The sequence below is a fragment of the Saimiri boliviensis genome, chromosome 1 (genome assembly GCF_048565385.1).
Source record: "Saimiri boliviensis isolate mSaiBol1 chromosome 1, mSaiBol1.pri, whole genome shotgun sequence".
Lineage (NCBI taxonomy): Eukaryota > Metazoa > Chordata > Mammalia > Primates > Cebidae > Saimiri > Saimiri boliviensis.
The window spans coordinates 27,180,378-27,207,196 of record NC_133449.1 but is presented as its reverse complement, the minus strand read 5'-3'; the positions used below and the strand labels follow the sequence as shown (position 1 = coordinate 27,207,196).

General features: G+C 47.0%; 2 protein-coding genes across 2 annotated transcripts in view; one reads left to right on the top strand and one right to left on the bottom strand.

The window, feature by feature from the left end:
* The window catches only part of IFT172 (intraflagellar transport 172), a 50,943-nt gene extending 46,029 nt beyond the window's left edge, over positions 1 to 4,914 (top strand). Inside the window, exon 47 of the mRNA XM_039474628.2 lies at positions 4,815 to 4,914. Within this exon, the coding sequence (XP_039330562.1) occupies positions 4,815 to 4,870 (56 nt within the window). The 3' untranslated portion in view covers positions 4,871 to 4,914. The remainder of the gene's footprint in view (positions 1 to 4,814) is intronic.
* NRBP1 (nuclear receptor binding protein 1) lies at positions 31 to 14,585 on the bottom strand. Its single transcript, XM_003941546.4, has 18 exons — positions 14,473 to 14,585; positions 9,097 to 9,327; positions 8,791 to 8,913; positions 8,497 to 8,598; positions 8,026 to 8,115; positions 7,839 to 7,879; positions 7,374 to 7,468; positions 5,436 to 5,519; positions 5,175 to 5,233; positions 4,909 to 5,007; positions 2,365 to 2,497; positions 1,756 to 1,861; positions 1,562 to 1,612; positions 1,323 to 1,458; positions 1,105 to 1,158; positions 958 to 1,021; positions 667 to 722; positions 31 to 581 (listed from the first exon to the last, which is right to left on the bottom strand). Exons 2-18 carry the CDS (start codon positions 9,304 to 9,306, stop codon positions 477 to 479), a joined length of 1,608 nt encoding a protein of 535 aa, XP_003941595.1. The 5' UTR covers positions 9,307 to 9,327; positions 14,473 to 14,585; the 3' UTR covers positions 31 to 476.
* Positions 14,586 to 26,819: the final 12,234 nt, after the last annotated feature.

Genomic DNA, 26,819 nt, shown 5'->3' with positions numbered 1-26,819 from the left:
CCTGGCTGGCAAGGCTCGAACACAGGACGCTTTTAGCAAAAAGTAGACTTTTATTACAGCAGCAACTGAGGCGAATCGAATGGCCCCCCAGGGCCACCACTGCAGCACCACCTTTCTCTCCCGCCCCGGCCGCCCCAGCGGGATTGTAGAATTCGGCTCCCTCAGTGCCCGTGGGCCTCCTTCCCACACAGGCTGGGCGGGAGCCGGCAGATCAGCGACGAGCCCCCAACTAGAAGGCGGCTGCTGAGAAGGCCCAGGCCCACGTCTGTGCAAAACAAGTAAACAAAGTGCAGAGGGGAGGAAGAGAAGGGAGGGGTAGGATGATGCTCAGAACCAGGGAGCCCCCTAGCCCTCCTGAATAATAAAGGAGGGAAGGGGCTTCACAGGGTAATACTGACTGAGGGGAAGGGGACGGGAGGGCTGCAGCACGTCCAGGGACAGCCACAGCGCAGATCAGGGCCTGGCCCGAGTGAGCTCTAAGAGGAGACGGTGACAGCGGCTGAGTTGAGGGTGTTGTTCCTGGCAAAATTGAACTTGTTCAGGGTCTCCTCTAGCAGAGAAGTCAGCCGGCTCTGGTCAGCCTGGGGGAGAAAAGCTCAGTGAGACAGGGGCTGAGAGAAGAGAAGGCACTGGGGCGGCCAGGTCAGATGAAGGCAGAAATCTCACCTCACTAATGAAGCCCAGCTGCACCAGCTCAGCTGCCAACTCGGGGATGTTCTCATCTGACAGAGAAACAGGAGGGGGTGAGTACAGTACAGGACTGATGGACCTGGGGCCCTTCAGACAGCACCACTAGGGCTAAACTGTCAGATCCACCCACTGTTGTAGGGGCTAAGATAGTTATTCTTTGTGAGTCAATGTGTTACTACTGCCTTGTCGTCTTCCCCACTCCTGAATATGTCCCTCAAAGGTAAGGCTCACAGACTCTCCATCCTCTGAGGGAAAGGAGAGACTCACTTGGCATCAGGTCACAGCTCAGGTGCCGGTTCAGTTTGTCCTCCAGCTTCAGCAGAAGCGTCAGCTGGAGAATAGGACAGTCAGAAAATGAGACTCTTCCCTACCCTCTAGCCACCAGCCCTGCGCAACCCTAGCCCTGAGCCTTACATGGTGTTTGACTCCCTCCTCCACCGATTCAATGTTGCACTGCATCAGCACCACCTAGGGAAGGAGGATAGAGAGGGTCACTCTAGAGACCTGTCCGTAAAAAACCCAATACCTAAGACGCCTTTCCAGCCCATAGCACATGGCTGCTAGGGAGCATTTTCTCTAAAGGACACAGCCTTATTTGTGATGTCCTCTCTCCCTTCCACCAGAGCCCCCACCTTGCGAGTCTCCACCTCAGCTGGTTCAGGTGTTGGAGTCTTGACAGAGGGGGGCACGACAGGTGATGTCACCTCCTCCTGCTGTGGCTGCTGGGGCCGAGGTAGCCCAAAGGCTGTCAGAGGATAGATACCATTCCTGGAGGGAGATGAAAACAGGTCACATGAGCTCTGTGAATGCCTTAGGATACCCAACACTGCCTGCTTCCTCAAGAAAGCCTGCCTTCTCACTCTGCTCTCACCTGACATCTTCAAGGAATTTATCTAATTCCAGAGCTGGTGATTGAGAGTACCTGGAGGAGAAAAGAGAAAGGAGATGGAAAGAAGGAAGCAAGCAAAAAAGCAAATTCAACCATTCCCAGAGAATGGACAGTTTACAGAGCCTCAAGAGTGGTAGTCACCAATCTGTCCCTTTCGGACCCTCTCAGTTACTCACAAAGTCTGAACTGGTTCTCTTCCTGGTCCTGCAGGGATTTCAGCCAGCACAGCACTGGTATCCATGTTTTTGGTGATCTCCTCCAGAGCATTCTCTGGGATCATGTCTAGAGGGCATGATGGAGTGGGATGTTATGGAAGAATAGTCATATTAAATGTCATAGAAGGCATGGAGGCAAAGGGGTAGAGAATCCCTTTGGAGGCAGGGCATGGTGGCTCATGCCTGTAATCCTAGCTCTTTGGGAAGCTGAGGCAGACAGATCCCTTGATGCCAGGAGTTCAAGACCAGCCTGGCCAAGATGGCAAAGCCCCGTCTCTACTAAAAATACAAAACTTAGCCAGGCATGGTGGCACATGCCTGTAATCCGTTATTCGGGATGATGAGGCACGAGAATTGCTTGAACCCAGGAGGCGGAGGTTGCAGTGAGCCAAGAGCATGCCATTGCACACTGCAGCCTGGGAGACAGAGTGAGACTCTTTCTCAAAAAAAAAAAAAAAAAAAAAAAAAAGAATCCTTTTGGAAATTTCAGAAGAGGAAAGCAAGCATGCCAGTGATAGTTACAGGGCTCCAGATTGGAATAATATTCCCTGTAGGGCCAATAGGACTCACGTTGGTGTCCCACAATGCAGTGGGCAGCAAGTAGTTTGAGCGAGGGCACTTCAAACAATGCTGGGTGGAACAGAAGTTCTCTGGCTGTTGGTCTGCGAGCAGGCTCAGACTGCAGGCACTTTTGAATGAACTCCTAGAAAAGAAAACAAGGAACTGGAGTAGGCATCTGGCAAGCCCCGCAATGTGTTCATCTTTATAGCTCTCATTCTACTTAGCACAAGGCTTTGTACATAGCAGGGGCTTGGCACTTGCTGAGAAAACAATATATTGACAAATGCACCTGAAAGGACTTCGAAAACTGTAAGGTATATGAAAGATACATCCACTGCCTTTCTGGTTTTAATTATTTTTCTGCTCTCCAACCACAAGCTTTCTTTTTTTATTTAATGTTCACAGTTTTTCCTTATTTTCTACCTCTCTGCTTTATTAGCCAACTCATTGCCTATCTTCTTTTCTAAACCTTGCCAAATTTTTAGCTTCTCTCTTCCCACACTTACCCACTGTGATCAATATTCACTATTTCCTTTGCTCACAATCACTGAAGTCACTGAATTTCCCAGGATTCCTGTAACCATTCTGCCTTATTTTCTTTCTTTCTTTTTTCTGAGACAGGGTCTTACTGTGTTACCCAGGCTGGAGTATAGTGGCAAAATCACAGCTCACTGCTGCCTCAACCTCCTGGGCTCAAGCAATCCTCCCTTCAACTTCCAGAGTAGCTGGGACCACAGGCATGTGCCACCATACCCAGATTATTTTTATGTGTTTTTTTTTTTTTTTTTTTTCCCATAGAAATGGGGTTTTGTCATGTTGTCTGGGCTAGTCTCAAACTCCTAAGCTCAAGTGATCCTCCCAACTCAGCCTTCCAAAGTGCTGGGATTACAAGTATGAGCCACTGTGCCTCACCTCTGCCTCCTTTTCTGCCTCCTGTACATCCCATGACAATTAACCTGCTTTCAACCTTGAAGGCTAACAGGGTTACATACCTAATCTTTCACTTGAATACTCCACCTCAATGTTGAACTAGAAACTTATTCCACACTGTCCTCCTGACTTCCCACTAGTCTTCCTTCTTTTCTCCCCTGTTCCCTTTATACTTATCTAATGAGTTACAAACTGTTCTTGTTTGGACTTTCCTGTCAGGCTTTACTTACTATAGTCTACCTACTGATTCATAACCTTACGTCTTTCAAATCTTGGTTCATTATTTCTGTGTGCTGTCCCTAACTATATAAATATAAAATTCCAAACAACTGGTTTAATTTAAATTGATTGATTTGCTTAAAAATATAAAAATGGGCCGGGCGCGGTGGCTCATGCCTGTAATCCCAGCACTTTGGGAGGCCGAGGCGGGTGGATCACGAGGTCGAGAGATCGAGACCATCCTGATCAACATGGTGAAACCCTGTCTCTACTAAAAATACAAAAAATTAGCTGGGCATGGTGGCATGTGCCTGTAATCCCAGCTACTCAGGAGGCTGAGGCAGGAGAATTGCCTGAACCCAGGAGGCGGAGGTTGCGGTGAGCCGAGATCGCGCCATTGCACTCCAGCCTGGGTAACAAGAGCGAAACTCCGCCTCAAAAAAAAAAAAAAAAAAAAAATATATATATATATATATATATATATATATATATATATATATATGGCTGTCTGAAAGGAAAAAAATGGCTGTCTGAGAATATACAGCAATTGCCTGAGGTAACCATCAAATTAATTTACCTCCATGTAGACACATTTAAATTAACACACATTTTATTTATTTATTTTTTTTGGGACAGAGTCTTGCTCCATTGCTAGGCTGGAATGCAGTCTTGCGATCTCGGCTCACAGCAACCTCTGCTTCCTGGGTTCAAACAATTCTCCTGCCTCAGCCTCCCAAGTAGCTGGGACTACCGGCACGCGCCACCACACCCAGCTAAATTTTGTATTTTTAGTAGAGATGGGGTTTCACCATGTTGGCCAGGATGGTCTCGATATCTTGACCTTGTGATCTGCCTGCCTCGGCCTCCCAAAGTGTTGGGATTACAGGCATGAGCCACCGTGCCCGGCCTCTTTTTCTTTTTTTGAGATAGTCTCTCTCTCTTGGCTCAATGCAACCTCTGCGCCCCCCCGGTTCAAGCATTTCTCTGGCCTCAGCCTCCTGAGTAGGTGGGACCTCAGGCATGTACCACCATGTCCAGCTAATTTTGGTATTTTTAGTAGAGATAGAGTTTCACCATGTTGGCCAGGCTGGTCTCAAACTCCTGACCTCAAGTGAACTGCCCACCTTGGCCTCTCAAAGTGCTGGGATTACAGGTGTGAGCCACCGTGCCCAGCCAACACACAATGTTTAACCCCAATAATCATCCATCTTAACCCCCTAACCTATGTGTATGTATGCGAAAACATGGTAGGCACCTCTTAAGGAAATGTTTACAGATTTTGCTTGTTCTTTCTGTTTTATATTTTCTAGCTCTTAGAAGGATATGTCCAGTAGGTACAAAGGAAGAAAAACCAGAAGACATTTGAAAGTCAGTTGAGGAGGGAGTGATCCTGAAGATCCTTACCCTCTGTAATGGGTCTTCTAGAAGCTGGATGGCACTGCTGATGGCTTCCTGTGGCACATATGAGGACTCTCCATTGCCCTGAATCTCCAGCACTGCCATCTTCAAGGAAAAGGAATAAAAAAAAAGTAGACACCTAAGAACTTCAGTGCTCTCACAATCACTCCCTCCAAGTCAGCGCCTTGCTTGTCCTCCCTCCATTTCCTCTTCCATCTCCTCATTTGACCCCTTATCAAATGAGAAGGGTCCCTCCCTTCCAGTCTCCTCACCTCCAGTGCACACATGCCGAAGGAGTAGATGTCCACTGCTGTTGTCACATTAGTGACTTCTAGGGAAAACAGAGAAGGCTTTGTTTAATCAGAGGATGGGGGCTGGGGTTGGCAGGAATGCCTTAGGAAAAGAAAAAGAAAAATACTTTGTATGCTGGTAGAGAAGAACTAGAAGTTTCAGTTATATTGCCTCTGTACCTCAAGTTATAAGGTGCAAAACCAGGGGGATGAGGACAGGGCAGAGAAACCAGGAAGGCTCACCTCCATACTCTGGTGCAAAGAAATGTAGATTCTTCTGCTCTTCTCGACAAGTCTTCACGTGATTGTTGATAGTGTCAGGAGCCACTGGGAAGTAGGGGAGACACCCACAATCTGACCACCATCAACGAAGAATAGTCTCACTCCAGAGAGAGGCCCCAAAGCCAAATTCTCTCCTAAAGTCTCCTTTCTGATGAACCTCAATAGGCACAAACATATCCCCTTTCCCATCCTGAACTACAGACCACACATGGATGCCACCTACCTCCCCTTTCTCAGGCTTACTGCTGCTCATCTAATGTCCCTAATTCAGGAGCAACAAAAGCACCAGACTAAATTAACAGATATACAGGGGCTTCGGGCTGGTCTAGGAGCAATGTAGCCTAAGGAAAAACTTTCACTTGTGCCCCACTCACCTTCCCTAAATCCCAGGTACATCTAATCCCTGTTCACATGAAAACATTTGGTTTTAGTTTTAGGAATGGCTTTTAGTTTTAGTTTTGGTTTTAGGAATGGCTGCCTAAAAACACAGGCAGCCATTCCTAATCTGGGAGAATTGGAGACCTCAGGAACTTGGATAAAGAAGGGTAAGAGGCCAGGTGCGGTGGCTCATGCCTGTAATCCCAGCACTTTGGGAGGCCAAGGTGGGTGGATCACGAGGTCAAGAGATCGAGATCATTCTGGTCAACATGGTGAAACCCTGTGTCTACTAAAAATACAAAAATTAGCTGGGCATGGTGGCACACGCCTGTAGTCCCAGCTACTTGGGAGGCTGAGGCAGGAGAATTGCTTGAACTCAGGAGGCGGAGGTTGCGGTGAGCCGAGATTGTGCCATTGCACTCCAGCCTGGGTAACAAGAGCGAAACTCCGTCTCAAAAAAAAAAAAAAAAAAAAAAAGAAGGATAAGTAGTATTAACATACAACCCAGGAGGTAGCCTCCTTCTTACCCACCTTTGCTGAATAAAACTCAAAAACAGCTCAGAATTGAGCTAATACCCTTGAATCAGTTCCACTTTTAATCCATCAAAACTTTTTAGATTCCTGTTCTACCCCCTTATTCTTCAACAATGCCTGCCACAGGGCTGAACGAGGAACCAGGACCAGGCCCAATTTGGACTCATTCGGATCATAAACAATGACTAAAAGTCACAAAGAATATGGGAGCACAGTATGATCTGGGGAACTAGCCTGATGATGAAGGGGAACATGAATCCAGAAGGTAAGTGGCCAGCCAGGCAGAATCCACAGGAAACAAGCAGGTTATGGAGGGACAAGCAGGCGGAGGGCTGGCAGGGCAGAAGCTAAGCAGGCATAATTAGGCAGGGAAGATAGGGGAAGAGGATTTGCTCCCACGACTGCATGCACTGGGCAGCCGCCAAGGGAGCAGAGGGAGCACATACAGAGCCCCAAGAGGGGCAGAGGGAGCTCTCACCATTAGCAAAAATCCTATGAAAGACTGTTGGGAACAGAGCAGCCCGTAAGCGGGAGGGAGGAAAACAGAGAGAAGTTGTGAGCGATGGAGCAGCCAAGCCCCAGACAAATGGACACACAAATACACAAACACAGCACACAGAAATGTTGTACACTGCACACAAATACACAGCAAATGAAAGCACTCACAGCAGGCACAGCCTGGAACCTCCTCTGGCAGGGTCTGGCCCCAGGGCTCAAATCAGACCTCAAACCTATCTCTTGCCCAGCCTCCTATCAGTATCTCTGTATTAACTCCAGTTTCCCTTCAAAAAGGTGTAAGATTATATACCCTATCCCTCTCCACTAATTAACTGGCCTCTCCTATGAATTACCCCTAGCAAAGTCCTTTCTCTTCTCACCAACCCACACCTCAGAATTTTGCTATGTTATTCCCCATTCCTTTCATCTTACCCCCATGGTTCCCAAATTCCCGAGGCTCCCCTGCCCAGAACCTCTCCCTCCCCTCACCAGAGCCAATCTTGATGAGTCCGTTGTGCTGGATGAAGATGGTGTCACAGGTCAGGTTCCCATGGATGATGGGGGGGTCACAGGAGTGCAGGTAGCTGTGGGGGCACTGGGCTGTTAGAGGGGCCACTGGGAAATTAAGGGCAGGGGGAACCCAAGGGTTAAGAGGAGCAAGGGCCAGGTCTCCTGCTGGTCACCATAAAGATAATCCCCACACTCTGAATCTCCATTATACCTGATGATTTAAATAGCTGGATAAGCACTAGGAGAAAGAGGTAGGAGATAAGTGTCGTGGTTAGGGCATTAGGATATACCCTTTAAAAGACCCAAAGCGGGCCTCATCTTGACAGTATATGACTCAAAGAAAGTGGGGAAAGGCAGAAAAGAACAGAAGAGTAGTACCCTGAAATCTCTTTGGAGGAGCTAAATCAGGAAATATGGGTAAGAAACTAACCAGGTACTACGTACCTTAGGGCAGAGAGGATTTGTGTGCACCAGCGCTTCCATGCCTAGAACAAAGTTTGATACAAGGATTAGCAGTAATTCCCTCTCTTAACTCTCTCCTACTAGCTCTTTCCATCCCTTCCTGATCAGCTTCATTATTAACATAATGATTTTTAAACCTCCTAAAACTTTGTCTGCTCTCCTTCTATACCTTTTCATTCATAGTCTTGTGGTTCTTTTTGGTCTTCTTCAGAAATTGCTTCAGACTCCCAGATGACATGTATTCTGTGATAAAAATGACCTGTGGAGGCAAAGCACTTACTAAAAGGCCTTACAGTAGAAATGATCCCTTCCCTTGTAACATATATTACATTTGAAAGTTTATTAAAATTTCTCTCCTTTTGTTCTTAGCCTTACTTACTTAGACTAAATAGGGCAATGAAAACTACTAAGCAATAAAAGTTACGGGAAGATGAAAGCAAAGTTCACTCATTTTCTGCCCAGTCTATAGCCACACAAAAGGCATAGGTGGCAACTGAAGCCCTACTCTCATTGCCATAGCAGCGGATTCCGTTCTGTTTCAATACTACCCTGTTTTAATCTCTGAATGTAAAAGAAACAATAATAAATGTAGCTGGTCTCTTTTCACTAAGTTCAGGAAATATGGGGAAAAAATTCTTACCCTGGCCTTGTTCTCTTTAATGTCAGCCCAGTATTTGTGAAACTTAACAATGTTAAGATGCTCCAATTGAATCAGATTATCAAACACAGCACGAACCTTTTCCTGAGAGCGAGGGAGACAGTGGAATAGCAGAGTTCACAAATCACTGTAATAATCCTGAGAAGCCATTCCCTATCCCTCCCCAGAAATGATCTAACCCCAACATATTCTTCATAGGCAGCTTCCCAACAGCAATTCCTCTTTAACATCAGTGTTCCAACATTACCCAGGCTGCATCTTTTCACCATCACCTACCTCCTGCAGCTTGTAGTTCTTACGCTCAGAGAACTGTACCTCATTCCACACAACCTCTACACCTTCCTCTGTATCCATGGCCAGGTATGCACTGTCAATACCTGGTACATTCCGTTGATTCACCTGAGAAGAAATGAAAGAGAATTAAAGTTACCTCTCAAATCCTCCATTTTAACACTCCATATGATCATCTCCTCCTAGTCCCCAACCTTTTGAAGTTTGGTCGGCCTCTTTTAAGACTTTGCTCTTCCAGTTCTCACCTCTCCAGAATTCAGTCTCCCAAGAGTGACTGTACCATCATTTTACCTCTTCTCGCCTCTTCTGCCAGCGCCCACAGGGTGACTCTTCCAAAATCTCAGATTCATCTTCACTTTCTTCTTCTTCCTCTGGGGAAGCTGCTGAAGTTGTGGAGGTCACAGGAGGTGACACTGATGTCAGTCCAGGAGCTGAAGATGAGGATTCTACCTTTGGATCTGAGCCACTGCTGAGTACTGTCTGGGACTCCCCCTCCGACATGCTGGAAGAAACAACTCAGGCCTGCATTTGTTGAGGCAAGTACAGAGGGAGAAGGCAGAGAGTGTCAGGATACATCTATAAAGATTTAGTAATACAGGCTGGGCTTAATGACTCACACCTGTCATCCTAGCACTTTGGGAGGCCAAGGTGGGCAGATCATCTGAGGTCAGGAGTTCAAGACCAGCCTGGCCAACATGGTGAAACCCCGTCTCTACCAAAAATATAAAAATTAGCTGGGTCTGGTGGGGCATGCCTGTAGCCCCAGCCATTCAAGAGACTGAGGCAGGAGAATTGCTTGAACCAGGGAGGCGGAGGTTGCAGTGAGCTGAGATCACACCACTGCACTCCAGCCTGGGTGACAGAGCAAGACTCCATCTAAAAAAAAAAAAAAAAAAAAATTAGTAATCCAGCTGAGCACAATGGCTCATGCCTGTAATCCCAGCACTTTTGAGAAGCTGAGGCAAGAGGTTCACTTGAGGCCAGGAGTTTGAGACCAGCCTGGACAACAAAGTGAGACCCCCATCTCTACAAAATAATTTAAAAATTAGCCAGGCAAGGTGGTACACAGCTATAGTCCCAGCTACCCAGGAGGCTGAGATGGGAGGATTGCTTGATTGCCCAGGAGTTTGAGGCTGCAAAGAGCTATCGTCATGCCACTGGCTAGGCAACAGAGAGAGAGCCTATCTCAAAAAAAAAAAAAAAAAAATTTAATAATCCTGATAATCTCATCTGTGAATTCAAAAGAAAATAAAACAGGCCAGGGATTTGAGACCAGCCTGGACAACATAACAAGACCCCAGTCTCTACACAAATTTTTTTTTTTTTTTTTTTGAGACAGAGTTTCGCTCTTGTTACCCAGGCTGGAGTGCAATGGCGCGATGGCTCACCGCAACCTCCGCCTCCTGGGTTCAGGCAATTCTCCTGCCTCAGCCTCCTGAGTAGCTGGGATTACAGGCACGCACCACCATGCCCAGCTAATTTTTTTGTATTTTTAGTAGAGACGGGGTTTCACCATGTTGACCAGGATGGTCTCGATCTCTTGACCTTGTGATCCACCCGCCTCGGCCTCCCAAAGTGCTGGGATTACAGGCTTGAGCCACCGCGCCCGGCCTTTTTTTTTTTTTTGAGACGGAGTTTCGCTCTTGTTACCCAGGCTGGAGTGCGATGGCGCGATCTCGGCTCACCGCAACCTCCGCCTCCTGGGTTCAAGCAATTCTCCTGCCTCAGCCTCCCGAGTAGCTGGGATTACAGGCACGAGCCACCATGCCCAGCTAATTTTTTGTATTTTTAGTAGAGACGGGGTTTCACCATGTTGACCAGGATGGTCTCGATCTCTCGACCTCATGATCCACCCGCCTCGACCTCCCAAAGTGCTGGGATTACAGGCTTGAGCCACTGCACCCGGCTACACAAAATTTTTAAAAATTAAAAATAGAAAACACACACCTCCTTTGTTTCCTTTAAATCCAAAATCAGAATCAGTCCTAAACACTGAAACATTACTCTCCTAACTAGAGGGGGAGCTATCTTAATTGAAGATGATCCACCCAGGAATGGCAAACACAAGATTTACAGCAGTCTAACCCTACTTAGTAAGGTTCAAATTAACAGCAAAATCAGGTGCTCCATTCCTTCTTGGCAAATACTCATTCAATAGGCTTCCCTTTGAATCCCCAAGTATCCCCTATTTGTACTGTTCTCAAGAATTAAGCTATGTGTGGTCAGGCACGGTGGCTCATGCCTGTAATCTCAGCACTTTGGGAGGCCAAGGCGAGTGGATAATCTGAGGTCAGGAGTTAGAGACCAGGCTGGCCAATATGGTGAAACCCTGTCTCTACTAAAAATATAAAAATTAGCTGAGTGTGGTGGCACACACCTGTAGTCCCAGCTACTTGGGAGGCTGAGGCAGGAGAATCACTTGAACCCAGAAAGCAGAGGTTACAGTGAGCTGAGATCATGCCACTGCATTCCAGGTTGGGAAACAGTGAGACTCCATCTCAAAAAAAGAAAAAGAAAAAGAAAAAGAAAAAAAAATTAAGCTATGTGGGCGCTATTCAGAACAGATGACTCCAGACTCCAAAATGTTTCACTGAGATAGCCTTGCTAGACCTGTAGCACCCTCAGCCAACTTTTCCAGCTGAAACTCTTGGCTAATTTATCCAGCTAGAACTAACCTTGGCATTCACTATTCATCCCTTCTCTACACAGAACAAGCCTGCTAGTCCATGGTGAGGCTACCTTTGGGACAGGTGACTGGCAGTTGTTAGTGACTTCATCACTGATGACCTCACCTTTCCTGTGATGTGAGTATGACAAATAGGTATTGGTTAACAACATTTTTTTTTTCATTCAATCATTTGACACATATTTATTAAGTACTTATTGTAGGCCAAGCACTGGGCTAAGTACTTGAGGTACAATAGTGAACAAAATAAATGCCTACATTCAAGCAGCCACAAATTCAAGTCAAACCTAAGACTTTAAACTTCCAGTTTTCATTTTATTCACATTGCTCAAACCCTCTGAAGCTTCCATTCTCTGGAGCATTATATCTGATATAGGCTATTTCTTACAATTACAAATAACTCAAGGTACAACTGTTCAACTGTTTTTTTTTTTTTTTTTTTGAGACGGAGTTTCACTCTTGATACCCAGGCTGGAGCACAATGGCATGATCTCGGCTCACAGCAACCTCTGCCTCCTGGGTTCAGGCAATTCTCCTGCCTCAGCCTCCTGAGTAGCTGGGGTTACAGGCACGCGCCACCATGCCCAGCTAATTTTTTGTATTTTTAGTAGAGATAGGGTTTCACCTTGTTGACCAGGATGGTCTCGATCTCTTGACCTCATGATCCACCCGCCTCGGCCTCCCAAAGTGCTGGGATTACAGGCTTGAGCCACCGCGCCCGGCCTAGGTACAACTTTTATATGAAAAAGTATTATAAAGCATAACATTTTTTCACGGTCATGGCTACCTGAAGAAAAGGAATTCTCAAGAGTTAAATGCCATTAACTTATACAAAAAGTCACAAGACAATCACTTAATGTTATTCCGTATCTCTAAAAACAAAGACTGTGAAGAAGTTGGAACCTGTGTGTGCTAGGCTCAAGAGAGTGCTCTACAGTATGAAAATGATACCCTGGGCCGGGTAAGCTGGCTCACGCCTGTAATCCCGGCACTTTGGGAGGTGGTGGTGGGCAGACTGTTAGCTCAGAAGTTTGAGACCAGCTTGGGAAATAAAAAAATACAAAAATTAGCAGGGTGTGGTGGCGCACGTCTGTAATTCCAGTTTATTCAGGAAGCTGAAGCACGAGAATCACTTGAACTCAGAAGGCAGAGGTTGCACTGAGCCACGTGGCGCCACTGCACTCCAGCCTGGGTGAAAGAGTGAGACTATGTCTCAAAAAAAAAAAAAAAGAAAGAAAGAAAGAAAGAGAGAAAAACAAGAAAAATAAAGCGATATCCTGGAAAGTAAATCTGCTCCTCTAAGTCAGTTCAGAATGCCAGAAGCCTCTAATCAACACCAATTTTTGAAAAGCTCACATTTTAGAACTCTCTGATGCCCATTTGTGCCCATCTCTGCCCCCAATCTACACTATGTTTAATCCAACTCAGAAGATTTTTATTAGAAGACAGTCTAGTAAATACCAAAGAGCAATAGGCACTACAGAGGAAATCTGGCAAGATATTCTTTCCCTATGTTATTTTCCAGGTCCTGGCTTATTCTAGAGAGATTTGCCAGGCGCGCTGGCTCATGCCTGTAATCCCAGTTACTTATGAGGCTGAAGTGGGAGGATCGCTGGAGAGAGATTTAACTCAGCCAGCCAGGAAAGCTACTATCTGCCTGTTTTAGTAATCTACCAGAAAACTTCTGTTAGAGATCATGTTCCTTCTTCTGAAAAGTAGCTAAGCAAATGGTAAGACACTATCAGTTACTTCCTAGAGCAGCTACATTCACTGAATGCGTCTAGAATCTGAACTAAGTAAAATCCCCAGCCAGACTGCAATTGGAAATAGCAGAATTCTAATACAGGAAAGCTATAGCCTATGGACTGCAAAGAAACTTCTGGACCTAGGACACAAACAACTAACCCACAGTAGGGCACCACAGGAGACACCAACCTTTCATCAGTGATAGATGCCCTTGGAATTTGCTTATACCCTCCCTGGTTTTTTGTGACTTTTTGTCCCTTCTTAATTTTTTCAACACAAGCGAAACAAGGGCAGTGCCCAAGATCCTCCAGCACTCCTCCCATTGACGAAGAAACCTCCGTGACACTGGGAGTTTTGCCTCCGAGTCGCTGAGAGGTTTAAAAGAGATCACACATGGAAAAGCTCATTCACGCTCGTAAGGGGAATCTATCGCCTGGCCGCCTCCAGTCACCCTGAGAGGTGCAGTGCGTTCACTTCAGAGTAAGGCAGATCGTCCTGTAAAGTTTTTCCCCGAGACTTTCATTTATTGGACAGAACCCCCTCTGCGTGTCAATCCCTCTGCACGAACTCATGGGATCGGGCCTCTTGGCTCTCTTCACCCCGAGCGGACCAAAGGGCCTCCGAGACCCGCAGCACCGTCCAGTCGGAAATGAAGCCGCTCGGGGGAGGAACCCGGCCCCTAGAAATTCACACTCCAACAGGTCGCATGCCCGGCGTCTGGAAGGCAGAGGCGGCCCGCGCGGGCACCCGACTGGGGACCCGAGAGCGAGCGGCGGCCACCTCATCAAAGGCCGGCAGGGCGGCGCAGTCAGGGGCGCAGGCCACGCCCCCGCGCAGTCGGCGCGCCGCCCCGCGAGCAGGCCCAGCCAGGCCGCCGCGTTTCCGCAGGCCGCGGGGCCGCCACCGCCGCCCCCGCCCCCGCCCCCGCCCGCTGGGCCCCGCCTCTCGCAGCCAGAGTTCCAAGCGAACGCCAGGGCCTCCCGACCTGCGCCCGCAGAATTCCGGGGCGCTGCCGCCACGCCGGGGAGACCGGGGAGGCCCAGGCAGAGACTGCAGGGCCGAAGCGGCCCCTCGGCTACAGCAGGCAGGGCCCGATCGGGCCTGGGCTACTGAGTGAACAGGGCCGCCTTCAGCACCCTCCTGGCGGGTCCCATCGTCCGGGGCTTCGGAGGCAGATCCTTCTGTCCTCTCGCGAGCCCCTCCCTCCTCGGGCCCTCATTTCCCTGGGCGCTCACCTCCCGACTCCGCGCCCCGCAGCCTGCGCTTCAGCTTCAGCTCGGGTTCCGGGGCCCGGGATCACAGCGACTCCCTCACAGCTGCGCTCCACAGCGCAACCGAACTGCGGGCCCCGCCCTCGCGGCGTCCCAACCAACAGATGGGCGGTGCCGCACCGTCGGCAGGTTTCCATTGGGCGACGCGCTGGGTGGGCGGGGCCTTGCCGCAGGGCGCTCGCTGGGGTAGGCTTCCACCCGCTCTCCTCCCCTTGCGCGGGTCAGACCGAGACGTCTCGCAGGGGTGGGTGTTTTCGGTCCCAGCTGGGCTCGTCTCTCTATCCAGTCCACCGCCGGGTCCAGGTGCCCCAGATGGTTCTGCTGGTCGCAGGGAGGGCCTCTTCCTTCTTCTTGAAGGCGCCATGACAGTTCTAATGACCCAAAAAGACAAAAGGAGCCAAAAACGTAGCCTCCATCCGAGAGGAGCGCCCCCCAGCCCCCGCCGGCATTATTTTGGAACGAGACTGGTGTGCAGGACGTCAGTTCTCCGGAAAGCTATTAAAAATTACCTAATACTGAAAATTAGTAGTTAACTCTGTGACTGCATAGCACTATTTGCTGAAACTTTGTAAGAGGTTTTCACAGACGTTTTGTTTGATCCTCGTAAGAACGAACTCATTTAAATTTTCATTCAGTGGTAGTTGACAAATGCAAAACCTGAATCAGAGGCATTAAACTATTGACCGAAAGTTAAGCTGGTAAGAGCTTAACTTTCGAAACAGTAAATTTCATCAAAAAACACTACGTTGAGAAGATGTTTGGAAAGAATTTAGACTGGTTTCGAGGAAGTGGAAAGAAATGATGATAAATTCCGGGTGAGCTATTATTGATCTGCGAAAACTAAGCGCGGAGCCTTCAGGATGAAAGTTCACTCTGCCCTAAGACGAGTATGATGGAGGAAGGATGATGAATCAATCAACAGAACTTGGGAATGTCACAATTACCAAATTTTACTGTCCGTAAAGGGAATCTCTAATCCCATTTCACTGGGAGAAGACATATGGCAGAAACCCTCTCGTTTTCTCATCACTTCAAAATATTCATTTTTAAAACTGATCCTTGGCTCACGCCTGTAATCCCAGCACTTTGGGAGGCTGAAGCCGGTGGATCACGAGGTCAAGAAATCGAGACCATCCTGGTCAACATGGTGAAACCCCGTCTCTACTAAAAATACAAAAAATTAGCTGGGCAGGTGGCGCGTGCCTGCTACACAGGAGGCTGAGACAGGAGAATTGCCTGAACCCAGGAGGCGGAGGTTGAAGTGAGCCGAGATCGCGCCATCGCACTCCAGCCTGGGTAACAAGAGCGAAACTCCTCAAAAAAAAAAAAAAAAAAAACCCTGATCTTACGGACGGTAATCCCAGCACTTTGGGAGGCCCAGGTAGGCAGATCACGAGGTCAAGTGTTCGAGACCAGCCTGGCCAATGTGAAATCCCCATCTCTACTACAAGTACAAAAATTAGGTAGCACACGTCTGTTGTCTCAAGCTACTTTGAAGGCTGAAGTGGGAAGATCACTTGCGCCTAGGGGGCAGAAGTTGCAGCAAGCCAAAATTGCACCAATACGCTCCAGCTGGAGCAACAAAGTGAGAATCCATCTCAAAAAGAAAAAAAAAAAAAAAAGTCGCCCTTACTAACTTGATTCTTTTATCTTTGGAAGAGAGGGCTCAAACCCCTTTTTAAAAATCTGATTAAACTTATGGGCCATCTCTTGAATTTAAAAAATGCACTTACCCAACAAATTTAGGATACCATTTCAATTTCAAGAAATTGAGGTTAACAGTCTTTGTTCTGGGCTGGGCATGGTGGTTTACACCTGTAATCCCAGCACATTGGGAGGGCAAGGCCGGCGGATCATTTGAGGTCAGGAGTTTGAAACCAGCCTGGCCCAAATGGTGAAATCCCATTTCTACTAAAAATACAAAAAATTAGCCGGGCATGGTGGCGCGTGCCTGTAATCCCAGCTACTCAGGAGGTTGAGGCAGGAGAATTGCCTGAACCCAGGAGGCAGAGGTTGCGGTGAGCCGAGATCGCGCCATTGCACTCCAGCCTGGGTAACAAGAGTGAAACTCCGTCTCAAAAAAAAAAATAAATAAACAAAATAAAAATAAACTGTTTTTAAAAAGGCAGACCAAGCACGGTGGCTCACGCCTGTAATCCCAGCACTCTGGGAAGCTGAGACAGGCGGATCACAAGGTCAGGAGTTCAAGACCAGCCTGGCCAACATGGTGAACCCCGTCTCTACTAAAAATACAAAAAATTAGCCAGGTATGGTGGCAGGTGCCTGTAATCCCAGCTACTTGGGAGGCCGAGGCAGGAGAATCGCTTGAACCTGGGAGGCGGAGGTTGCAGTGAGCCAAGACCGTGCCACAGCACTGGAACCTGGGCAACAGTGTGAAACTCTATTTCAAAAAACAAAGGAAGCTGGCAGCCAGGCGTGGTGGCTCATGTCTGTAATCCCAACACTTTGGGAGGCCGAGGTGATATCACAAGGTCAGGAGTTCAAGACCAGCCTGGCCAGTATGGTGAAATCCTGTCTCTACTAAAAATACAAAAAAAAATTAGCCAGGCATGATGGCAGAGGCCTGTAGCCCAGCTACTTGGGAGGCTGAGGCAGGAGAATCTCTTGAACCTGGGAGACAGAGGTTGCAGTGAGCTGAGATCATGCCACTACACTCCAGCCTGGGTGACAGAGCAAGACTCCATCTAAACAAGGAAAAAAGGCAGCTGGCCATGGTGGTTTTTGCCTGTAATCCCAGCACTTTGGGAGGCCCAGCGGGGAGGATCACTTGAGGAGTTTTAGACCAGCTTGGGAAACATAGTGAAAACCTGTTTCTATAAAAGAATTTTTTTTTTTTCATTAGCCAGGCCTGGTGGCATGCTCCTATAGTTCCAGCTGCTTAATAGGCTGAGGCAGGAGAATCGTTTTAGCATGGGAGGTCAAGGTTGTGGTGAGCCATGATCCTGTCACTACACTCCAGCCTCAGTAACAGAGCAGGAAACTGGTATAGACAGAACCATGGATATAACTTTGGGTACATTAATAGGAAGAGGAATAGAAAGTAAAGATAGAGGAGAAAAATAAAGATAAACTGAGAGAGAAATGAAATCAATCAGTATTATGAAAAGGAGAGCTGTTAGGTAATCCCGAATGCTGAAGTGATCATGCAGAATTAAGAATGAAAAAGAGCTTTGCAGTAGAAACTCAAAATAAATTGAGAGTAAAATTCCTGTAGCAAAAGAATGAAATTAACATTGTAAGAGATTGGGAAGACAATAGGACTTTACTGATGTACAAAGAGCCCTTACAAGCCAGAAAAAAAAAAAAAAAAAAAAAAAAAGATCAAGTCAGTAAAGAAATACACAAAAAACCTGAATAGGCAAGAAATTGAAGAAGAAGTACAACCGGACAATAAACATATAAAAAGATGTTTAGCTTCACTTATAATTAAATTAATGCAAATTAAAACAGGATACCTTGGCCAGCCTCAATGGCTCCCGCCTGCAATCTCAGCACTTTGGGAGGCCAAGGTGGGTGAATCACCTGAGGTCTGGAGTTCAAGACTAACATGGAGAAACCCTATCTCTACTAAAAATACAAAAAATTACCCGGGCATGCTGGCAGGCTCCTGTAATCCCAGCTACTCAGGAGGCTAAGGCAGGAGAATCGCTTGAACCTGGGAGGCAGACGTTGCAGTGAGCTGAGATGGTGCATTGCACTCTAGCCTGGGCAACAAGAGTGAAACTCTGCCTCAAAATAAAAAAATAAAAAAATAAAAATTTTCTCCTGCCTCAGCCTCCCGAGTAGCTGGGATTATAGGCATGTGCCACCATGCCCAGCTAATTTTGTATTTTTAGTAGAGATGGGGTTTCTCCATGTTAGTCAGGCTGGTCTCAAACTCCAGACCTCAGATGATCCACCCATCTCAGCCTCCCAAAGTGCTGGGATTACAGGCGTGAGCCACCCCATCCAGCCAGATATCTTTTTAAATTAATGCATCACCAAAGTTAAAAAGGTTGGTATGACTCAGTGTTGATAAGGATACAGGGGAATAGAAACCATAACATACTCTTGGCAGTATTATTGGTATTTTTTTGAAAAGCAATGTGGCAATATCTATTTAAATTTAAGATGTGATGTTCTTAGCCTTTTAAATTATTTATTTATTTATTGAGGATTCTCCATTCTGTTGTCCATAATGGCAGTAACTTTTTTTTTTTCTTTTTCTTTCTTTCTTTTTGTGACAGAGTTTTGCTCTTCTTGCCCAAGCTGGAGTGCAATGGTGAGATCTCAGCTCACCACAGCTTCCCAGGTTCAAGTGATTCTCCTGCCTCAGCTACCCAAGTAGCTGGGATTACAGGCATGCACCATCACACCTGGCTAATTTTGTATTTTTAGTTGAGACGAGTTTTCTCCATGTTGGTCAGGCTGGTCTCAAACTCCCAACCTCAGGTGATCCACCTGCCTCAGCCTCCTGAAGTGCTGGGATTACAGGTGTGAGCCACCACACCTGGCCTATGGGTTCTCTTTTCCCCACATCTTCAGCAATACTTGTTATCTTTTGTCTTTTTTTTTTTTTTTTTTTTTTTTTTTTTTTGAGACAGAGTCTTGCTCTGCCCCCTAGCTGGAGTGCAGTGGCTCGATCTTGGCTCACTGCAACATCTGCCTCCCAAGATCAAGTAATTCTCTGCCACAGCCTCCTGAGTAGCTGGAATTACAGGCACCCGACATCATGCCTGGCTAATTTTTTTTTGTACAGACCGGGTTTCACCATCTTGGCCAGGCAGGTCTTGAACTCCTGACCTCATGATCTACCTGCCTCAACTTCCCAAAGTGCTGGGATTCCGGGCGTGAGCCACCGCACCTGACCATCTTTTGTTTTTTATAACAGATTTTCTTACAGGTGTGAGGTAATATCTGTGGGTTTTTTGTGTAAGGTAATATCTGTGGAATTTGCATTTCCCTGATTATTAGAGCACTTTTTTTATATACCTGTTAGCCATTTGTATATCTTCTTTTGAGAAATGCCCATTTGGGTCCTTTGCTGGTTTTTTTTTTTTTTTTAATAAGACAGAGTTTTTCTCTTGTTGCCCAGGCTGGAGTGCAATGGCTCAGTCTCGGCTCACTGAAACTTCCACCTCTCAGTTCCAAGTGATTCTCCTGCCTCAGCCTCCTGAGTCGCTGGGATTACAGTCACTGGGATAACACCCACTAAATTTTTGCTTTTTTTTTTTTTTTGAGACGGAGTTTCGCTCTTGTTACCCAGGCTGGAGTGCAATGGCGCGATCTCGGCTCACCGCAACCTTTGCCTCCTGGGTTCAGGCAATTCTCCTGCCTCAGCCTCCTGAGTAGCTGGGATTACAGGCACGCACCACCATGCCCAGCTAATTTTTTGTATTTTTAGTAGAGATGGGGTTTCACCATGTTGACCAGGATGGTCTCGATCTCTTGACCTCGTGATCCACCTGCCTTGGCCTCCCAAAGTGCTGGGATTACAGGTGTGAGCCACAGCGCCCGGCCAATTTTTGCATTTTTAGTAGATACAGCATTTCACCATGTTGGCCAGGCTGGTCTCCGACTCCTGATCTCAGGTGATCCGCCCCCCCTTGGCCTCCCAAAGTGCTGGGATTACATGTGGGAGCGACTTCACCTGGCCAAGACTACTCATTTCTATTTGTTCTAATTCTGAGCTTCCCAGATGACCTGCTACCTAATCTCCCAACTGGACTATAACTTGCATTGTGACATACCGGTTGTAGAACTAGGTAAATTTATTGAAAATCATTAAATTCACAATGAGCTTTCGTCTTTTCTTTTCTTTTTTTTTTTTTTTTTTTTTTTTTTTGAGACAGAGTCTTGCTCTGTCACCCAGGGTGGTATGCAGTGGCATGATCTCAGCTCATTGCAACCTCCATCTCCCAGGTTGAAGCAATTCTCCTGCCTCAGCCTCCTGAGTAGCTGGGATTGTAGGTGCACAGTACCATGCTTGGCTAATTTTTGCATTCTTAGTAGAGACGGGGTTGCTCCATGTTGGTCAGGCTTGTCCTTCAAACTCCTGACTTTGGGATCCCCCCAACAGCCGCCTTAGCCTCCCAAAGTGCTGGGATTACAGGCATGAACCACTGCGCCCAGCCGAGTGATCTTTTTTTTTTCTTTAGAGACAGAATCTTGCTCTGTTGCTCAGGCTGGAGTGCAGTGGTATGATCATAGCTCATTGCAGCCTCAAACTCCTGGGCTCAAGCAATCCTCCCACCTCAGCCTCTCAAAAGTGCTAGGATTATAGGTTTGAGTTGCCATACTCATACCCCAATAAAACTGTCTAGAATCTTTTAAGGTCTTAGTTCCCATAGATCAGGGCAATTAGAAAACCTATTGGGTTTCTGCTCTTAAGGTTTTTTTCTCAGTGTCAGACTAGCAAGCCATGCGGCACAATGCCGTCTCTACTAAACATACAAAAATTAGTCGGGCTGGTGGCATGTGCCTGTAATCTCAGCTACTCAGGAGGCTGAGGCAGGAGGATCACTTGAAGCCGGGAGGCAGAGGTTTTGGTGAGCCAAGATTGAGCCATTCCACTCCAGCCTGGGCAACAAAAGCAAAACTCCATCTCAAAAACAAAACAAAACTCAACTAAAAACAATCTAATCATTTCTCTAGGGATGTGGTGTGGATCCTTTCTTCCAAAAGAGCCTCTTTTCAAACTGAAGACAAAATAAAAATGGCATTTACATTTCTGTAGGACTTCAAACTAAGAGAAGCCTAGATGTCTTGATAATTGTGAATTATCTGAGGTGCTTTAAAACACACATTCCTACAGGGTGCAGTGGCTCAAGCCTGTAATCCCAGCACTTTGGGAGGCTGAGGCAGGCGGATCACCTGAGGTTGGGAGTTCAAGACCATCCTGACCAACATGGAGAAACCCCATTTCTACTAAAAATACAAAAAATTAGCCGGGCGTGGCACATGCCTATAATCCCAGCTACTCAGGAGGCTGAGGCACGAGAATCACTTGAACCTGGAAGGCAGAGGTTGCGATGAGCTGAGATGGTGCCATTGCACTCCAGCCTGGGCAACAAGAGTGAAACTCTGTCTCAAAAACAAAACAAAACCAAAAAAAACCAAAAACCAAAAAACATTCCGACGACCCTCCCTGGATCAGCTGAATATGAATTCTAAGGTCAGCGAGACTTGGGTTTCTGCATGTCTCAGAATCTTTCCAGGTGATTCTGAAATAGATAGCCTGTCATTAGGCTGAAGGGTAGTAACTATCACCCTACCTCACACCTTATCCCTGTTTAGAAATGATGCCTTGGGGCATTGTCTCATGCCTTAGGCTTCTGTACTTTATTTTAAGTTATTAAATGGGCCGGGCGCGGTGGCTCAAGCCTGTAATCCCAGCACTTTGGGAGGCTGAGGTGGGTGTATCACGAGGTCAAGAGATCGAGACCATCCTGGTCAACATGGTGAAACCCCGTCTCTACTAAAAATACAAAACATTAGCTGGGCATGGTGGTGCGTGCCTGTAATCCCAGCTACTCAGGAGGCTGAGGCAGGAGAATTGCCTGAACCCAGGAGGCGGAGGTTGCAGTGAGCCGAGATCGCGCCATTGCACTCCAGCCTGGGTAACAAGAATGAAACTCCGTCTCAAAAAAAAAAAAAATAAATAAATAAAATAAAAAGTTATTAAATGGGAACATTATTTGGCTGTATACCTGTAAGTCATATCATAAGGAACTGAGTCAACTTCTAAGATAAACAAATACATAAATAGGACCATTGAGAAATAAAAAGACAAACATAGCCCAATTAAATCTTAATTCACCTAATATTCTTTGATAGCCACAACTGTGTTCAATTATGTTCAAATCAAATTCTTGTATTATTTATTTTTTACTTTTGTTTGTTTTTGAGACAGTCTTGTTCTGTTGTTCACACTGAAGTACCGTGGCCCAATCTCAGCTTACTGCAACCTCTGCCTCCCAGGTTCAAGTTATTCTTGTGCCTCAGCCTCCTGAGTAGCTGTGACTACAGGTGCACGCCACAATGTCCAGCTAATTTTTGTATTTTCAGTAGAGACCCGGTCTTGTCATGTTGGCCAGGCTGGTCTCAAACTTCTGGCCTCAAGTGATCCATCCATCTTGGCCTCCCAAAGTGCTTAGATTACAGATTACAGGGGTTAGCCACCACCTCTGCCCCACCTCCCCACCCCTTTTTTTTTTTGAGATGGAGTCTCATTCTGAATCCCAGGCTGGAGTACAGTGGCACGATCTCAGCTCACTGCAAACTCCTTCTCCCAGATTCAAGTGTTTCTTTTGCCTCTGCCTCCTGGGGTTATGGATTTCCATCACCATGCTGAGCTAATTTATTATTATTATTATTTATTTATTTATTTTTTTTTTTGAGACGGAGTTTTGCTCGTTACCCAGGCTGGAATGCAATGGCGCGATCTCGGCTCACTGCAACCTCCGCCTCCTGGGTTCAGGCAATTCTCCTGCCTCAGCCGCCTGAGTAGCTGGGATTACAGGCAAGAGCCACCATGCCCAGCTAATTTTTTGTATTTTTAGTAGAGACGGGGTTTCACCATGTTGACCAGGATGGTCTCGATCTCTTGACCTCGTGATCCACCCGCCTCGGCCTCCCAAAGTACTGGGATTACAGGCTTGAGCCACCGCGCCCGGCTATTTTTATTATTATTTATTTATTTATTTATTTTGAGATGGAGTTTCACTCTTGTGACCCAGGGTGGAGTGCAATGGCACGATCTCGGCTCACCGCAACCTCTGCCTCCTGGGTTCAGGCAATTCTCCTGCCTCAGCCTCCTGAGTAGCTGGGATTACAGGCACGTGCTACCATGCCCAGCTAATTTTTTGTATTTTTAGTGGAGATGGGGTTTCGCCATGTTGACCAGGATGGTCTCGATCTCTTGACCTTGTGATCCACCTGCCTCGGCCTCCCAAAGTGCTGGGATTACAGGCTTGAGTCACTGTGCCCGGCCCGCTGAGCTAATTTTTGTATTTTCAGTAGAGACCAGGCTTTGCCGTATTGGCTAGCCTGGTATCGAACTTCTGATCTTGTGATCTGCCACCTCCCCCCAAGCCTCTGAAAGTGCTGGGATTACAGGTGTGAGCCACCATGCCCGGCCAATACTTTATATTCAATTCCTCTTATCCTTAAAGCAATTGGAGGCCAGGCGCGGTGGCTCAAGCCTGTAATCCCAGCACTTTGGGAGGCCGGGGCAGGTGGATCATGAGGTCAAGAGATCGAGACCATCCTGGTCAACATGGTGAAACCCCGTCTCTACTAAAAATACAAAAAATTAGGTGGGCATGGCGGCGCGTGCCTGTAATCCCGGCTACTCAGGAGGCTGAGGCAGGAGAATTGCCTGAACCCAGGAGGCGGAGGTTGCGGTGAGCCGAGATCGCGCCATTGCACTCCAGCCTGGGTAATAAGAGCGAAACTCCGTCTCAAAAAAAAAAAAAAAAGCAATCTGGAAGAGTAGATGTTGAATGTCCGTCTTGCAAATGGACTCAGCCTGAGAGGGAATAAGTAATTTGTCAAAGAAGATCTTATAGGTAATACATGGCAAAACTCACGCTCTTTAAACAATGTCAAATTTCATTCTTAGGAAAAAAAACAAAAGCCAAAAAGAAAAAAGAAAAGAAAGAAAGAAAAAAGAAGTCAGGTACAGTGGCACATGCCTGTGGTCCCAGCTATTTAGGAAGCTAAAATGAAAGGATTGCTTGAGCCTAGAAGTTCAAGACTAGCCTCAGCAACATACCAAGACCTCATCTCTTATAAGAAAGAAGGAGGGCCGGGCGCAGTGGCTCAAGCCTGTAATCCCAGCACTTTGGGAGGCCGAGGCGGGTGGATCACGAGGTCAAGAGATCGAGACCATCCTGGTCAACATGGTGAAACCCCGTCTCTACTAAAAATACAAAAAATTAGCTGGGCATGGTGGCACGTGCCTGTAATCCCAGCTACTCAGGAGGCTGAGGCAGGAGAATTGCTTGAACCCAGGAGGCGGAGGTTGCGGTGAGCCGAGATCGCGCCATTGCACTCCAGCCTGGGTAACAAGAGTGAAACTCTGTCTCAAACAAAAAAAAAAAGAAAGAAGGAGGAGCAGGAGGCGAAGAAAGAAGAGGCTGAGTAATTTTTGTTGTTACTTTGTTCCTTTGTTTTTTGAGACACGGTCTCGCTCTGTCACCAAGGCTGGAGTGCAGTGGCAAGATATCAGCTCACTGCAACCAAGGCTGAGATCTCATCTAGGTTCCTGGAAACGTGCAAGCCAATAAACATCTTTTCCACCCTCATGGCTTAACTCCAAGCTAATATTTTCAATGTTGTTATATCAAGTTGTCACCCTAAATGGAACCAGTTTTTCCCCCAAAACTAGCATCCCCCCAAACTGCACCTTTTTCTGTTAATGGCTTCAAGTTTTGTTACAGAGTCAAAATCTTGGTGTTATTCGTTCAACAAATATTTAAATATTATGCAGCACATACAACTGTGTAAGAAATGAGAACACAATGGTAAGGTTAATGGAATTTCTGCCTTCATAAAGGCTTATAGCAGGAAAGACAAACAAATGTGGACCCAAACTAGTATAGAGATATTAGAGAAGACTTCCTGGAGAAAGTGATGGTCAAGAGGGTTGGGGGAAGAGTTGTGCTTCATGGGCAAAAGTGTAAGAGAAAGCATGACTTTAGACACACCCAAAACATTGCTGAAGCAGAGCTGTAGGAGAAATGGGGAGACATATAAGAATCTGGATAATTAGCATGAAGGGTCTTCTAAACTATGTTAAAGAATTTGGACTATCTGAAGAGCATGAGGAAGCCATGATTAGTTTTATGTTTTTTTGTTTGTTGGTTGGTTTTGAGATGGAGTTTCGCTCTTGTTACCCAGGCTGGAGTGCAATGGCGCCATCTCGGCTCACTGCAACCTCCGCCTCCTGGGCTCAGGCAATTCTCCTGCCTCAGCCTCCTGAGTAGCTGGGATTACAGGCACGTGCCACCATGCCCAGCTAATGTTTTGTATTTTTAGTAGAGACGGGGTTTCACCATGTTGACCAGGATGGTCTCGATTTCTCGACCTCGTGATCCACCCGCCTTGGCCTCCCAAAGTGCTGGGATTACAGGCTTGAGCCACCGTGCGCGGCCTGAGTTTTATGTTTTTAAAGAATCAAGAGACGGAGTTTCGCTCTTGTTACCCAGGCTGGAGTGCAATGGCGCGATCTCGGCTCACCGCAACCTCCGCCTCCTGGGTTCAGGCAATTCTCCTGCCTCAGCCTCCTGAGTAGCTGGGATTACAGGCACGCACCACCATGCCCAGCTAATTTTTTTGCACTTTTAGTAGAGACGGGGTTTCACCATGTTGACCAGGATGGTCTCGATCTCTCGACCTCGTGATCCACCCACCTCAGCCTCCCCAAGTGCTGGGATTACAGGCTTGAGCCACCGCGCCCGGCTTGATCTCTTGACCTCGTGATCCACCCGCCTCGGCCTCCCAAAGTGCTGGGATTACAGGCTTGAGCCACCGGGCCCGGCATTTTTTTTTTTGAGACGTAGTTGCTCTGTCACCCAGGCTGGATCTGGGCTCACTGCAACCTCTGCCTCCGGGGTGCAAGTGATTCTCCTGCCGTAGCCTGCCAAGTAGCTGGGATTACAGGTGTGCGCCACTACGCCTGGCTGATTTTTGTACTTTTAGTTGAGACTCGGTTTTACATGTTGGCCAGACTGGTCTCAAACTTCTGGCCTCAAGTGATATGCCTGCCTCAGCCTCCCAAAGTGCTGGGATTAGGGGTATGGCCACCGTGCCCAGCCGAAAAGAATAAATTTTTGCCATAGTTTGGAGAATTTCTTCTTTTCTCTCCATCCCTTGAATCCAATCTATTACCAAATCTGTTTTGTTATTGTCTAATTTGTCCTTTCATCTGGATTCCCACTGCCACCCTGTCTGGTACCATCTTACTCCCAGCTCTTCTCATCTGCTGCTTAGATTAAGAGCTCTCTAACCAGTAACAGTCCCCCTGACTCTCTCCCTCCAATGTACACTGCATACAAAGACTAGACCAACGATGCAAAGGTTACACCAGGATGACAATCAAGTCCAAGTCACCAATCCTGGCGCTTCTTTTAATCAAGCTAGCTAGCTAACATTACCATTTAGAATCATTTTCCGAGGCCAGCCAGCTTCCTCAAAAATTCTCCCCAAATGCAGTTTACATTCTTTCCTCACTCCTCCAAACCTTGTAACATGATTCCCTTTTCCCGTGGCCTAATGCAGTCCAGAGGCATCCTCTCTGAGGGTCTACA